Source organism: Astyanax mexicanus, chromosome 13, assembly GCF_023375975.1.
Source record: "Astyanax mexicanus isolate ESR-SI-001 chromosome 13, AstMex3_surface, whole genome shotgun sequence".
Taxonomy (NCBI): Eukaryota; Metazoa; Chordata; class Actinopteri; order Characiformes; family Acestrorhamphidae; genus Astyanax; species Astyanax mexicanus.
The window spans coordinates 26,551,462-26,566,521 of record NC_064420.1 but is presented as its reverse complement, the minus strand read 5'-3'; the positions used below and the strand labels follow the sequence as shown (position 1 = coordinate 26,566,521).

General features: G+C 39.7%; 1 protein-coding gene across 1 annotated transcript; it reads left to right on the top strand.

The window, feature by feature from the left end:
* Positions 1 to 5,491: 5,491 nt before the first annotated feature.
* On the top strand, positions 5,492 to 12,018 carry gltpd2a (glycolipid transfer protein domain containing 2a). The gene is made up of 5 exons (XM_049462768.1): positions 5,492 to 5,677; positions 7,074 to 7,144; positions 7,302 to 7,510; positions 9,351 to 9,971; positions 10,653 to 12,018. The coding sequence occupies exons 1-4, from the start codon at positions 5,602 to 5,604 to the stop codon at positions 9,907 to 9,909; spliced, it is 915 nt and encodes a 304-aa protein (XP_049318725.1). The 5' UTR covers positions 5,492 to 5,601; the 3' UTR covers positions 9,910 to 9,971; positions 10,653 to 12,018.
* The last annotated feature ends 3,042 nt before the right edge of the window (positions 12,019 to 15,060 follow it).

The following is a 15,060-nucleotide window of genomic DNA, read 5'->3' as shown; positions in this document are numbered from 1 at the left end:
AACGTATGTCTAAAACCTTTCAGCGTTTTGAATATATATATATATATTTTTTTTTTCTGTGATAATCTGAATGTCTGATTATTGTTATCCCGACCCTCTACAGCAGACTGACTGTGCTCCTGGTTCTCCTCCCACAACCCCCTGCAGCACAGCTACACCTCCAGCCTCCCCCGCCCTGCAAAGTAAGTGTGTGTGTGTGTGTGTGTGTGTGTTTGATCACCAGTGATTCTTGCTCTGATTCTGGAGACGCCTTCTGCTGTAGAGTAGACTTTACCCGGTGGGTTAGTGGTTCACTAGATGAATCAGGTTGGAAGGTGGTGTGTGGAAGATGGTGTGTGGAATGTAGGGTTTCTAGAGTCAGCTTCGGCAGAGGAAAGGTACTGAGTGTGATCACCTGGTACCTGGAACAGGGTACCTTTTTAATACCTGCTTGCTGAGTGTGGGTGAGCCAAGTTGGACTAAAATGTAACGTCAACCCTTCAGAGCAATGACTGATACACATAAAAGGTATTTAAAAAAAAAGAGTAATCCAAAATCGTAGTCAAAAACAAAGCGGTAGCGCCGAGTGGTCCAGTGGTCTAAAGCGCTGCCATTATGAGCGGGAGGTCGAAGGTTCCAACCTCCGCTCATGCAGCTTTGCCATCAGCTGCCGGCGCTCAGAGGGAGCAAAATTGGCCCTGCTCCCTCTGGGTGGGTAGATGGCGCTCTCTCCCCATCACACTTAAAGGTGGCACCGGGCGGCACGAGGCGTCTGTGAGCGGATGTATCGGAACCTAGCCACTGTGCTTTTCTCCGAACGCGCTAGCTGCTCAGACAATAATTCATCAGCAGCAGCACGAAAAAAGGGGTGATTGACTTCACACATGTCGGAGGAGGCGTGTGCTCGTCCGCATCTTCCAAGAGTTGCAGGTATCACCGGCGATGGGGACGCACAAAAGTGGTGGGACAATTGGATAACCAAATTGGGAGAAAATGGGGAAAAATCAGAAAAAAAAACAAAGCGGTAAACATACCAGGGAAAAGTGAGACAAAATTGGAGTCGTAAATACAAAAAAGGTCATACACAGAAATAAACAAAACACAGGCAAGAGGAACGCTTAGTGATGATGGATGGAACAAATCAAATACTCGGCAGGGAGTAAGTGAAGTGAAGGGGTATATATAGTGTGTGAAACAGGTGAAATCAATATTCTTGTGATTGTGATCTGTCATGTGATCAGTCATGTACTGGACTGGAGTAAAACAGAAGCATCATGTGTTTTTAGTGTGAATGGTTCCATGCTGTCAAGTCCAGGTATTCTGATCTTGAGGAGGATGTGGTTGAAGTTTTAAGGGTTTGGTCAGAGACTATGGTCATGATCCTTAGAACAGGAACTGGGATGGGCTATGGGACAAGGTCCATGCCAGGTTATCTGAAAGATCACGTCTGCTACTCCAGCTATCAAATCAGGGATGAGTCTTGATAACCAGCAGTCTGATTGCTTAAGTTTGCTGTACTGAAATGACCTGAAGAATGAAATCCGGATAGCATTGATTATTTTCTCCAGAATTAACTTCACTGACTCAGGGCTGCTGTGATATAATGTACTCTCTCACTCTCTCTCTCTCTCTCTCTTACTTTCTCTCTCTCTTTCTTTCTTTCTTTCTTTCTTTCTTTCTTTCTTTCTCTCTCTCTCTCTCTCTCTCTCGTTCACTCTCTCAGTGGGCCTGAATAGTCCTGATCTATTAAAGGAACTGAAGCAGCCACACAATCTCAAACACGTATCCCCCCAAACCGGCCGGACAACTGTGTTCTTCGGACGAGGACGGCCTGTAAGAGACATGCAACACACACACACACACACACACACACATTCCCCATTTAAAAGTTCTCTGATCTGGTACATCCACTTTAGAAACACAAAAAAACCCGGTAACACTAAATTCATACAGCAAACTTTAAGCATAGCATATTAGCACTAAAATTTAGACACAGAATCCATGACTGAGTAGTCTTTGAGTAATACACCTAACCCTTAACTGCTTCCTGTCGAGGTTGTTGTCCACTACTCCCTTTCCTAATCAGTATGACTGTATGTAACATTGACAGTGCAACAAAACACCTTTTAAAAATAAAGCAATCACAGGTCTAGATCATTTGCTGGCTTGGTGCATATATTATCTATATATATATATATATATATATATATATATATATATATATATATATATATATATATATATATACCGGTATATATATTAAAAGCGTTATTCTGCTGTATTGTATTATAAGAACTTAAAGAGTTTGTGACAGCCAACCTTGGCTAAAACAGAGCACCAGTAAATGCATTGAGCCGTGCGCTGTTCATTGCATGGAGCATGGAGTTGTACTGGAGCTGCTACTGGACACTTACTGGACAAAGTGGGTACGCAGTGGAAAATCTGCATTGGTTATACACTGTTCAATAAAGGCAGTCTGAGATCACTTGCTCAGGAAGAAAGCTCTATTACAATGTCTGGCTCTACCACTGGCACAGACTCTGCTTGCAAATTTGGCAACATGGAAGGAACTTTCGTATAGAATATATGGGAAATTATGACCATGACAAATATTTTGTACAGTCATTGGTATAACATACTAGCCTAGTCTTTTTAGTGTAATAGCAAAAAAAAAATTACTAGCAAAGAAGTGACTACTTCTTTTTATAAGTAAAGTACTCAATATTCAATAAAATGATCCTTAGTAAGGATGAAAAGGAGAAAAGAATTACTCAATAAAACATTAACATGTTTTTTGGACCACTTACCTTCTTCTTATCTACCTTCTTTTTTGCACTATAAGGCGCACTTAAAATCCCCAAAACTGCCAGTGTGCATAATAATCCGGTGTGCCTTAAGTATGAATTTTACCATTCACTTATTAAGGAGCAGTAAAGCCGTTATACAGGAGTTTCAGTTTAGTTCTCCAGCACAAAAACTTAAGACTAAATCAGAATTAGTATTTGCCATTAAGATTTAAGTATGATCAGCCTGTAGGCCAACCTCGCTAATCACTTCCTCTTTTGATGTTAAGAGATGAGTATTATTGGCCTGTAGCTGTGGCTAGCACTGCTGTTTGAGCAGGATTAGCATTACCCACTAACCACGCTAAGTGCTAACTCTTTTGCCGTCCAGAGAGGAGTATTATCGGCCTGCAGTCTGCGCCGTGTTAAAACAAGCTACATGGAACAAACCACTTTCTAATATCACCCTGGCATACCAGAACACTCAGGGATCCGCAGTGCAGCGCTTACCAATGCTAGCCTTAGTGGAAATCGGCAAGTCTAAGCTTACTGTAAATAAATTGAAGCACGTTACCCACCCAAACAGTTTTCAGGAGAGAAATCTGTGTAGATTTACATCCAGTGCTTGTTTGACTTAAAAAAATTTTTTTTTTTTTTTTTTTTTTTTTTTTTTTTTTTTTTAGAATTACAGTTTTGTTTACTTAACTTATCTTATAGACCCAGCGGCAAAACCTGCTGATTTAGAAGGAAAACATGGTGACACCCCTGTTCCTTACTAGTGTATTTAAATAGACTACAAAATAGACGTTCATTGATAGTATACCTTATAGTGCAAATAATATTGTGATGTGTATGTGTTTTATCTTCTGTTTTTTGTTGTTTTGTTTCCTGCAGCGTACACAACCTCCGAGTTCTCCGGGTTCCGGCAACTCTGACACTGGGACCCCACATCAACCACATTAAGAGGGACATAGAGATAGTCAAAGAGAGAGAGAGAGAAAAGCTGTGAATTAGAGATTAACTGTCTCCTGCTACCTCAAGACTGCAGTTAGTTAGAGTTGGGGGTGATGTAGAGCTTGATGTATGGTGTAGTAGTTTATTCTTCATTCAGTGCTGTAATATCTATATATGTGTGTGTGTGTGTGTGTGTGTTTCTGTTCTGTTAATGTTTTATTAAACTCTAAATAAAATGCAGAGAACTACACTCACTTATTCTTTCCTCCTATGGGTGAATACCTAAACACGTCACAGTGAGTGATGAGAAGAGGGTGGAGCAACCTAACCATACAGTTCTGCTGGCCTATATTGCGGGTTCACTCGGTTATGTTTAATGTGTGACTCTAGCACTGCAGGGTTTCAGAACATCTCAGCTCTTTGCTATAAAAGAAGGTCAGGCTTAGAGAGTAATGCCCTTTGACCACAGGCAGAACACATGTTGTGTCATTTGTTGCCAGTCTAATTCTGAATGTTGACCAAAATCTGTGTTTACGCTAGAGTAAACTGCTAGGTTGGGTTCATGGATTGACTTTGGTTACACTTTTAGCATGCTAATCAGTGTTAAAGTGTTGATGCATAAATAAATACACAATATATACACAAGCTAATGGTGCTTACCAAATCTCAGAGGATTGAGTTCAAATCAACATCTCCCTGTAAGTCCTAACCCTGTTCTACCACATTTTAAAAGATTTTCAGAAACATGCTAGCTAAAACCCAATGCTATAAATTTAGATCCAATGAAAAGGAAATCACCTCTAATGGTTGAATACTCATTTAATAAAACTGTAAACTTAAAGGGGACATATTATGCAAAACTCACTTTTTGCTTTTCTCTATACTCTCGACTGCCCCTATAAACACTCAGACTGAAAAAAACTCAGAAATGTTTGTTTTAGCCATTTGGATTACTCCAATATTGTGGCATCACAATAAGGAAACCCTGCACCAACCCTCAACTGGATATTTGGAAGTAAACAGCAATGCACTTTTCATTCTGTAAGTCATTCTGGACTTACAAGTGTGTCTGCTGAATACTCTAAATGTGAATGTAAATGTCAACCCCCACCAGAGCCCTATCCACTAGACCAGTTAAAGATCTGCCATTTTGGTATTTTTTGTTGAAAACCTCATACTGTACACGGCAGCATTAGCCAGCAGACTTCGCCTGACCGAGGGCTCTGTAACTACTGTCCGTGGTCTGAGTTTTGTGCCTTTATCACAGTTAAGCATGAACTACCTTAATATAAGCATATGCTAACATGTGCGGTAAATGCTCTAAATGCTCTAAATCTAAATGCAGGGTGTGGCCAGCAACAGGTTATTCGCATAAAAGAGACGGTGCCCTTAAACGGCTCATTCTGAAAGGGACTGAACCTGACAAGAACAGAGCAGATGAGAAGTATATGATTTGACTTTAAACAGACAAATGCTAATTTGATTAGCAAGTCATTTCCCCCTAGCAAAAGTTATTAGCAAACTCAGATTTCACCTTCTTTAACAAACCTGAAGAATTCTGTTCATTATGCTGAACACTGTTTTTAACAAATGTAAAAATGAACAATGGTGGGTTAGAGAGGGTTTATTTAAACGTTATATCTCAATGCTTATCATTAGCAACTCAGCGTAGCTACAGTTTGAAGGGTTCCTTCGCACTGTTTGTGTTTATGTGTGTGTGTGTGGGTCTCAAAGAGCAGCGAGATTACAGTGGACTTTAATCTCAGACATTCAAACAGTATAGTAGGGAGAGTCAGAGAGTGAAAGAGTGAAAGACACGCATGTGACTGTGTCAGTAGTGTGTGTGTGTGTGTGAGAGAGAGTGTATGTATGTGTGTGTGTGAGGATGAGGATGGTTCGTCAGTATGTGTTTTCTGCAGTGATGTTTACCCTATTTCTGTTCCTGACCTCACTGTGGCTACGTAAGTAACTTTTACTCCTCTCTTACACACACACCTTTTTTTACTGTACAAAAAAACACTCTGTTGTTGCTTGAGATAATTGTATGTTGTATGGTTTAATTCCTTTTTAGACAATATAGACTTTAATTTAGTCATTCTTCAGTTCTGTTTAAATTGTATACAAAGTAATACACAGACATAACATTTGCCATGTCAAATAGAAGCTAAGGAATGCTGCAATGGCCTGTGGGAAATGTGCGTAGGGTCTCCTGTATTGAATGTGGATGTAATTTCTGATTTCTGAGTCGCTTGTCTGTTCACACGCACAGTTCTAGCCAGACACTGTCAGTCACAATCATTATCACCCACTGCACAGTTTGGAAATTGAATGTCCCAGCTATCTGACACCAATTATTTGGCCTCACTTACAATACAGTAATTCACCTTGCCTTGCCATAAGCATGCTGGTCAATGTTCAAACTCACTCACAAGATAACACCTCACAACTGATACAGTGACCTGAAAACGTATTTGCCCCCTTACAGATTTCTTTTGTTTTTGCCTTTTTGTCATACTTACATTTTTCTGATTATCAAAAAAATTGTGTCAGACAAATATAACTTGAGTAAATATAAAAAGCACAAATGGTTATTTCATTTATTAATGGAAAACATCTATCCAAACCAATCTAGCCCTTTGTGAAAAAGTGTTTGCCCCCCATAGATTTACTGTGATTAATCACAATTTTTGAAAAGTTGAGTTCAATTCCACTACTAATCACAAGCCTGATTCCTGCTGTAGAATCAAGAAATCACTTAAATAGAACCTGTCTGACAACATGAAGCAGCTAAAAGACCTCAAAAAGCGACACATTGGAAAAGGTTACAAAATAATTTCTTAGGCTTTGGGACTCCAGTGGACCACAGTGAGAGCAATTATTTACAAATGAATAAAACATGGAACACTGGTGAACGTGAAACATGGTGGTGGTAGTGTGGTGGTCTGAGGCTGTAATAGATGGAACCAGGAATTCTGCTGTTTACCAGACAATCCTGAAGGAGAAGGTTTTGGAGTGGTCTAGTCAATGTCTGATTTTGATGCTGTGGCATGATCTTTCCACTGTGTCTGAATTAAAACAATTCTGTAAAGAAGAGTGGACCAAAATTCCAATTATAAAGATTGACAGTTATCAGTAAAGCTTGATTACAGTTGTTGCCACCAAGGGTGGCACAACCACATTATTAGGTTTAGGGGGCAAACCCTTTATTTTATACAGGGCTAGATTTGTTTGGATAGTTTTTTTTCTTTAATAAATAAAAGTATCATTTAAAAAGTGCTTTTTACTTACTTTTTATCAGTCAGAGCTAGGCTAGAAGCTTGTTGGTGTTTGGCGCCCCCTAACTGTCTCTCTCTGCAGCTCAGGATATGATTCAGGACTGTGAGTTGTCATGGATACCATGTCTCAATGTTTTCTCAGAAACTAGAAAAGTAAGAACAAACACACACACACACACACACATTTTGTCTATTCATCAGATTACAACAATATATAAGAGTGAATCTATACGAGTTTAACTATAAAACCTGGTACAGTTTAATTAATTATTATTATATAACTATAATACTTTTTGTTTCTCTTTTTCAGGTGGATGCTGCAGGTCATGTGGTCAGCAACAGCAGAAACAACAATAATATTAATGATAATAATAATAGCAATAATGAAGCTGTTATAGAGGTGTGTCCTGGGCAGGATTTCCAGGTGTCCCGCCTCCTGCTTCATTTAAACTCTTCCCTCGGCTCCGCTTCTGATGTGCTATTAGAGCCGTACCTTCTCTGCTGGGAGGAGCTCATTAAGTATGCACACATTAATTCTTCATTAACATACTGAATCTATCTAATAAAAAAGTGATGTAGTTGTCGTTGTGTAGTTTTAGTTGTGCAGTTTAGTTGTGTGTAAGTATGATGATGTAGTTTTAGTTTTGTAGTTTTAGCTGTCACGATGCTTCGTAGATATAGATGCGTAGTGATGTAGTTGTAGTTGTGTAGTTTTACTTGTGCAGTTGTAGTTGTGTGTAAGTATGGTGATGTAGTTTTAGTTGTGTAGTTTTAGCTGTCAGGATGCTTTGTAGTTAGATGCGTAGTGATGTAGTTGTAGTTGTGTAGCGATGTTGTTATTGTGTAGTTTCAGTTGTGCAGTTGTAGTTGTGTGTAAGTGTGGTGATGTAGTTTTAGTTGTGTAGTTTTAGTTGTGTAGCTATGTTGTGTAGTAGTTGCGTAGTGGTGTTGTGTAGTTGTATAGTTGTAGTTGTGTGTTAGTATAGTTGTGTAGTTGTAGTTGTGTAGTAGTATTATTATATAGAGCTGATGCTGGCTCTATATCTGTGTTTCAGGTTCATAGAGGCTCTGGGTTCTCTGCAGTTGTGTAGTTGTAGATGTGTAGTTGTAGTTTTGTAGTGGTATGATTGTATAGAGCTGATGCTGACTCTCTCCCTCTCTATCTCTGTGTTTCAGGTTCATGGGGGCTCTGGGTTCTCTGTTGTTGTGTAGTTGTAGTTGTGTAGTGGTATGATTGTATAGAGCTGATGCTGACTCTCTCCCTCTCTATCTCTGTGTTTCAGGTTCATGGGGGCTCTGGGTTCTCTGTTGTTGTGTAGTTGTAGTTTTGTAGTGGTATGATTGTATAGAGCTGATGCTGACTCTCTCTCTCTCTCTCTCTCTATCTCTCTATCTCTGTGTTTCAGGTTCATTGAGGCTCTGGGTTCTCTGTTGTTGTGTAGTTGTAGTTGTGTAGTGGTGTGATTGTAGAGAGCTGATGCTGACTCTCTCTATGTGTTTCAGGTTCATGGGGGCTCTGAGTTCTCTGTTGTTGTGTAGTTTTAGTTGTGTAGTGGTATGATTGTATAGAGCTGATGCCAATTCTCTATCTCTGTGTTTCAGGTTCATGGAGGCTCTGGGTTTTGTGTAGTTTTAGTTGTGTAGCTGTAGTTGTGTAGTTGTAGTTGTGTAGTGATATGATTGTGTAGAGCTAATGCTGACTCTATATCTCTGTGTTTCAGGTTCATGGAGGCTCTGTGTTCTCTGTTGTTGTGTAGTTTAAGTTGTGTAGTTGAAGTTTTGTAGTGGTATGATTGTATAGATCTGATGCTGGCTCTATCTCTGTTCTCTGTTGTTGTGTAGTTGTAGATGTGTAGTTTTACTTGTGTAGTGGTATGATTGTATAGAAATGATGCCAATTCTCTAATGCTGACTCTATATCTCTGTATTTCAGGTTCATAGAGGCGCTGTGTTCTCTGTTGTTGTGTAGTTGTAGTTGTGTAGTGGTATGATTGTACAGATCTGATGCCGATGCTCTCTCTCTGTGTTTCAGGTTCATGGAAGCTCTGGGTTCTGTGTAGTTGTGTAGTTTTAGTTGTGTAGTTGTAGTTGTGTAGAGGTATGATTGTATAGATCTGATGCCGATGCTCTTTCTCTGTGTTTCAGGTTCATGGGGGCTCTGGGTTCTCTGTTGTTGTGTAGTTTTAGTTGTGTAGTTGTAGTTTTGTAGTGGTATGATGGTATAGATCTGATGCCGATGCTCTTTCTCTGTGTTTCAGATTCATGGGGGCTCTGGGTTCCCTGTTGTTGTGCAGTTTTAGTTGTGTAGTTTTGTAGTGGTATGATGGTATAGATCTGATGCAGACTCTCTGTGTTTCAGGTTCATGGAGGCTCTGGGTTCTCTGGTCGGGTTCTTTACGGGGAAAGTTCAGGAGAAGATTGTTCTGATTCGCCGTCTCTCTGAGGAGGAATCAGCTAAATTTGACCTCCTCTCCACAGCTCATCTCCAGCATCATGCCTACTACTCAGTGCGCTCCATGCTGGAGGCGGAGCTGCAGAGGGGCATGGTCAATTTTGACAGGCGTACAGATTCTGGCAGTCGGACTTTGCTCCGCCTCCATCGGTCGCTGCTGTGGCTGCAGCTGCTGCTGGAGAAGCTGCGGGGAGGAGAGGACCGTGAGGAGGAGCGCAGCCTGGGGACGCTGTGTGCCGAGGCCTACGCCCAGGCTTTGGCTCCATACCACCCCTGGCTCCTGCAGCAGGCGGCACAGCTGGCATTCAGGGCGATGCCCAGCAGGGCGGCGCTGCTGCCCATCGTATGTGTTCGGACACAGGAGGAGGCGGAGCCAATATTACACACCATTATCACAGCTATCAGAGAGGTTCACCTGAGAACACAGAGAGAGCTGGAGCAGAGAAACATGCTGAACCTGCCCTGAACCCTCACACTGAAAAAACACAAATATACACACATAACATCTGAAGTTATATATGATCTAAGGCAGTGGTTCCCAACCTATGGGTCGCGACCCAACCTATGGGTCGCCAAAGATCCACGATGGGTCGCGAAGCCCTCTTGATTTTAAGGGGTTTAATTTTAATACTATATATAGTCTAGGGTAAGCAAAATTCGCCGCGCTGCGCTGCGCTCTCTCTGTCTCTCTCTCTCTGGCGCGCGCGCGGGCGCTCTCTCCGGCAGCGCGGAGCTGAATTCAGCGCGAGGCTGAATATAATAATATAAGAATATAAAACTCAGTTTAGTTAATAAATGAAAATGAGTGAGGGCCTGTAAAGTTAATCAATTATTGTCCAATATTTGGACAGGTTGAGGTTTTGGTGAGCTGTTTTGCTGATTTGAAACTGAAACTGATATTATTCTTTTTTTTTTTTTTTTTTTATATATAAATTATTTTTTATTCATTTTAAATAGTTGTATTATTTTATTGATCTAATTATTTTTTTCTTCATAAGATAAAAATTCCTTATGTTTTATGTATCAATTTTTCCTTTTTTACGTGTTTATTTTATTCATCTATAGTAAATGTCAGTTTTTATTTGTCATTTCTAACCCCAGCCCCCCACCCCAACCCAATTATTGGGGGGGGGTATGTTGGGTCACCAAAGCTTACAATGGTAAAAATATGGGTCCCTGAAGAAAAAGGTTGGGAACCACTGATCTAAGGAATGACTGTTTTTAGGACTGCAGATCACAGAGAAGAAATTCTGGCTGAGGAAAATTGTGACTGTTTTTGTTTAAACTTCAACGTTTTTAATAGTTATTTTGCCGGAGTCACAAAAAGCCAGGATTAGTAAGCATCTAACCTTATGATAAATTTCAGACTACTACATCTGTGGCAGCAGGAAAGAACAAGCACTAATAGAACTATATGAAGTTAAATACTTTAAAGGAAAGGGTTGGGAAGAAGTATGATGCTCACTTTCAGGACTGTTTTTATGCATCTGGAAATTATCTGGTTTATCATCAAGCATTCACACTAGCCGTTAAACACTGTTCTTGGAAACAGTTCCACTTAGAATCATCCTTCTTGCCCTTAAGGGGGACAATGGTGTAAAATGGACTTTTGCTAAAGTAAAACATGATAAAAATTACTTACATAGCACATCTCCGTTCTTTAGACTGGGTAACACGGGGCATAATTTGCCCCGATAAAATGTTTTTTCCACCGTTATCCAGCTCAAAGTATCTCCACACCTCCTTGCTAGAATCTGGAGAGCCCTGACATTTAAAACAAGGTATTAATAACTTAAAAAATGCACAAAAAGCTTATTAAAAACCACGCTATGCGAAGTCTATATAGAGTCCACATAGCGTAGCAGCCAGCGGCAGGATCAATGGCGGCGCTCTGAGCTGTAGCTAGCATTATAGGATGTAAACAGTGTTTTTTTAATAAGCTTCTTGTGCACTTTTTAAGCTATTAATGCCTCGTTTTAAATGTCATGGCTCTCCGGATTCAAGCAAGGAGGTGTGGAGCTACTGTGAGGCTGGATAATGGTGAAAAAAGCAGTTTATCAGGGCAAATTATGCCCCGTGTCACCAGTCTGAATGGTGTTTGGACAATTTGTTAAAATTTCTGGATCTCGGAACGCTCTGGGAGAACACAGGTGTGCTATTCATCAAAACTAAGTACTTTTTATCATGTTTGACTACACCAAAACTCCATTTAAACCGGAGTTCTTCTTTAAAGCATACTGGGATCTCTAACACAGAAGCACAGGGACTGACTTTATTTATTGTATGTGTAGTTGCATGGAACGGATGACAGCTGCATTTCTTGGCTGTATACAATACAAATTGTTCTTATGTGTAAAACAGGCTTCTATATTTTAGTGGCCAAGAAATGCAGCTTACCTGGGCTGCAGGTAATATGACCCAAACTCTTCAAGTATGTTAACATTACAAGATGTTATACAGAGTCCATTTTTGAACCTGTTGTTGCAATCTGTTGTTACTAACCTTAACTTTGATGCAGATGAAAGCTTACTTCAAAAAACAAGACGCTTCAACAAAAGTAAATGAAGTCATTAAAGCTGGAGTTTGATGGATATGTTTTTTTATAGGCATCACAACACAGGCCTTAAAGAAGAAATCTGGGGTGAAATTGACTTGGGATCTAGTAAACCATGATATAGACTATAAATTTATGTTGAATAGCCCACCTCCGATTACACCTAGCATTTTTACAGCGCTTTTAGCCTATGCTCCCATCTTGAAATGAATATTTAACATAAAATATTATGCAGCCCTGTGGAATTTCCCTGTTATTTAAATAAAGTTTGAGAGGATTTTGATTTTTGCTCATACATTTTTATTCACTCATTTTTGTTGAGATATCTTTTTAATTGGTGCCAGCTGATTGGCTCAGTTGCCTTTCAGTCAAAAGCAAAGATGACAAGTAACAAATAACGAATACTTTTTGTTGCATAGGAGTTTTGGTTATATATAATATACTGAAGTAATTATTTTTTAGGTGACTGTTTAGTTCTACTCTTACATTTTCACACAGTTATCTGTACTTCAGAATAAGTTTCTCTGATTTTACTATTTATAAGTACATTTTTGAGTAAAATAAATGTTGTTTTATTCTATAAACTACGGACAACATTTCTCCAGAAATGGCTGAAATAACAAAAAAAAACTCAAATAATGCAAAGAAAAAAACAAGTTCATATTCACAACGTTTTAAAAATCAATATTTGGTGGAATAACCCTGGTCTCCTCCACTAGTCTTACACACTGCTTTTGGATAACTTTATGCCACTCCTGGTGCAAACATTCAAGCAACAATTCAAGGTTTAATGGCTTGTGATCATCCATCATCCTATTGAATATATTCCAGAGGTTTTCAATTTAGTAAAATCAAAGAAACTCATCATGGTGGTCTCTTATTTTTTACTTTTATTTTTTAGAGCTATATGTGCTTAGCTAAGATTGGTTATGTAAATTCTGAACATTCATAGTGTTTCTGGGGAGCCCAGTGAGCTGCGCAGGGATAGAGATGCTGACAAGGGAACCGTGTCTCACTCTAAAATGCAGGAAATGGCATTTAAGTCGTTAAAAAAAAAAAAAAATCCTGAACCAGTCAAACACATTTTAGGCCCCCAAAAGTCTGCCCACTGTACTAAAAGACAACTGAGGAGGAAGCAAGTGAAGAAACTCGACCACTAGAGGCCACTCATGTACCAATCTCTGCTAATACATTTCTGTCTGTCTATCCTGCTGTCTACTGTCCAACAGATGTCTGTCTGTCTATCTATATTGAGGTAATAATATAATTTATCACAGTGTAATTTATTTTGAGGAAGTTTCTTCACTAAACTGAAACTTTGTAACAGAAACCACATTTCAGGATTACAAGTAATGCACTACTGCAGTAATGAAATATATCTTCCACAGAGAGAGAGAGAGAGAGAGAGAGAGCCATATGCTATACCGCCCCCTGTTGGACACATGGTGCAATATTAGAGGTTTTTAATAACCTAGGTAGTCCCCTATAGAGGGTGAATGGAGGCATTTAAGACAGAGCCTGTAAACCCCTGTTCATTCCTCACACTGCAGAACTATGGAGAGTGTGAAGGGACATGAGAGGAAAGGTGGAGTTACTACAGACTCTGAGCTACTCAGAGACAGACTCTCCATTTATCTCCATCACTCATCTGTCCAAAATCACCTGATATATCACACCTGAGCAGAATTATCATGGCGTTGATACAGTATTGATCCTAAGTGAATGGCACCCAGAAGATTCTGGTATTTAAAATACCTGACTTCTTAATGCCAGATCCTGACAGTCAGCAGACCCAAATGGTCAGAAACTTCTGTCAGTCAGTCAGTCAGTCAGTACCGACTGCGATTATTGATTACAGTGAGAAGATTAATAGATTTGTAAGTGATTTAGCTCAACAAGAAACAATGGCATGAGTTCAGTACTACAAGTACATGTTCACCATCTCCACAACAGAATATTAGGAACATCTACTACTACTATATTACTATATTAGTACTGCTATAATATTATATTTTTATTCACCAGGCAAAAAAACACAAACATTTAAACATCCAGTGGGTTGACTGACTTGTCTTTGCTCAATATAGTTTGGCCATTTTAGCCTAAAATGACATAATGACAAGTAATATCAACAGGATGATATATTCGTCATGTAATTCGGACAGGAGAGTGGTGGTTGTGTCAGTGTTTGTTGTGCTGGCATGAGGTAATCAGACACAGCAGTGCTGCTGGATTTTTTAAACACAGTCCTTACCTCTATTAGACAGAAGCTCTTCCACTGCTGCACAGTTTGTGTTGGCCATCAGTCGTTAAAGGGTTCTGCCCACAGGACACTCAGTTTCTCACATTCTCAGTGCAGCAGTGACACGGAGTAGTTTAAAAGCTCCAGCAGCACTGCTGTGTCTGATCACACATGGCAACACAACACACACTAACACACCACCATCATGCCATTGCACTGCAGTGCTGAGAAGGACCCACCATCCAAGCTATATAATTATATATATATATATATATATATATATATATATATATATATATATATATATATATATATATATATATATATATATATATATAAGTATAGATGTAACTCTAACTGTTTTTATTACTAAAAAAAATAATTATTTATAAGAGCATTTGAATTAATTAGTATTAGTAAAAAACGAATTACAGTGATTTTGGATTATTGCTGGTGTCATATTAAAATGAAAAGGATTACTATTATATAGAAGCATTGCCTTCAGTGAAGAACCCCAGAAGAACCCTGATTGTACTGAGTGTTTCACAGTGTTCCTCTGTTACATGGAGGCGGGGGGGATGGGGGTGGGGGGGTGTTGTACAGGTTGGTTCTGGGACGCTATACTGAGGGAATATTGGGGCTCTCTGCTCGTCATTTATTGGTCAGGGTAGCCTGTCAATCAAAGCTCAGACACAAGGGGTGGGGCTTTACGGAGCGGAAAGAACATTGATTGGCCTGAGGACAAGGGCATTGAGTGTGTGTGTGACAGGCTTGTGTTCTGCAGCGTGGGGGGATGGGGAGGTGCGCAGTGCGCATGCGCA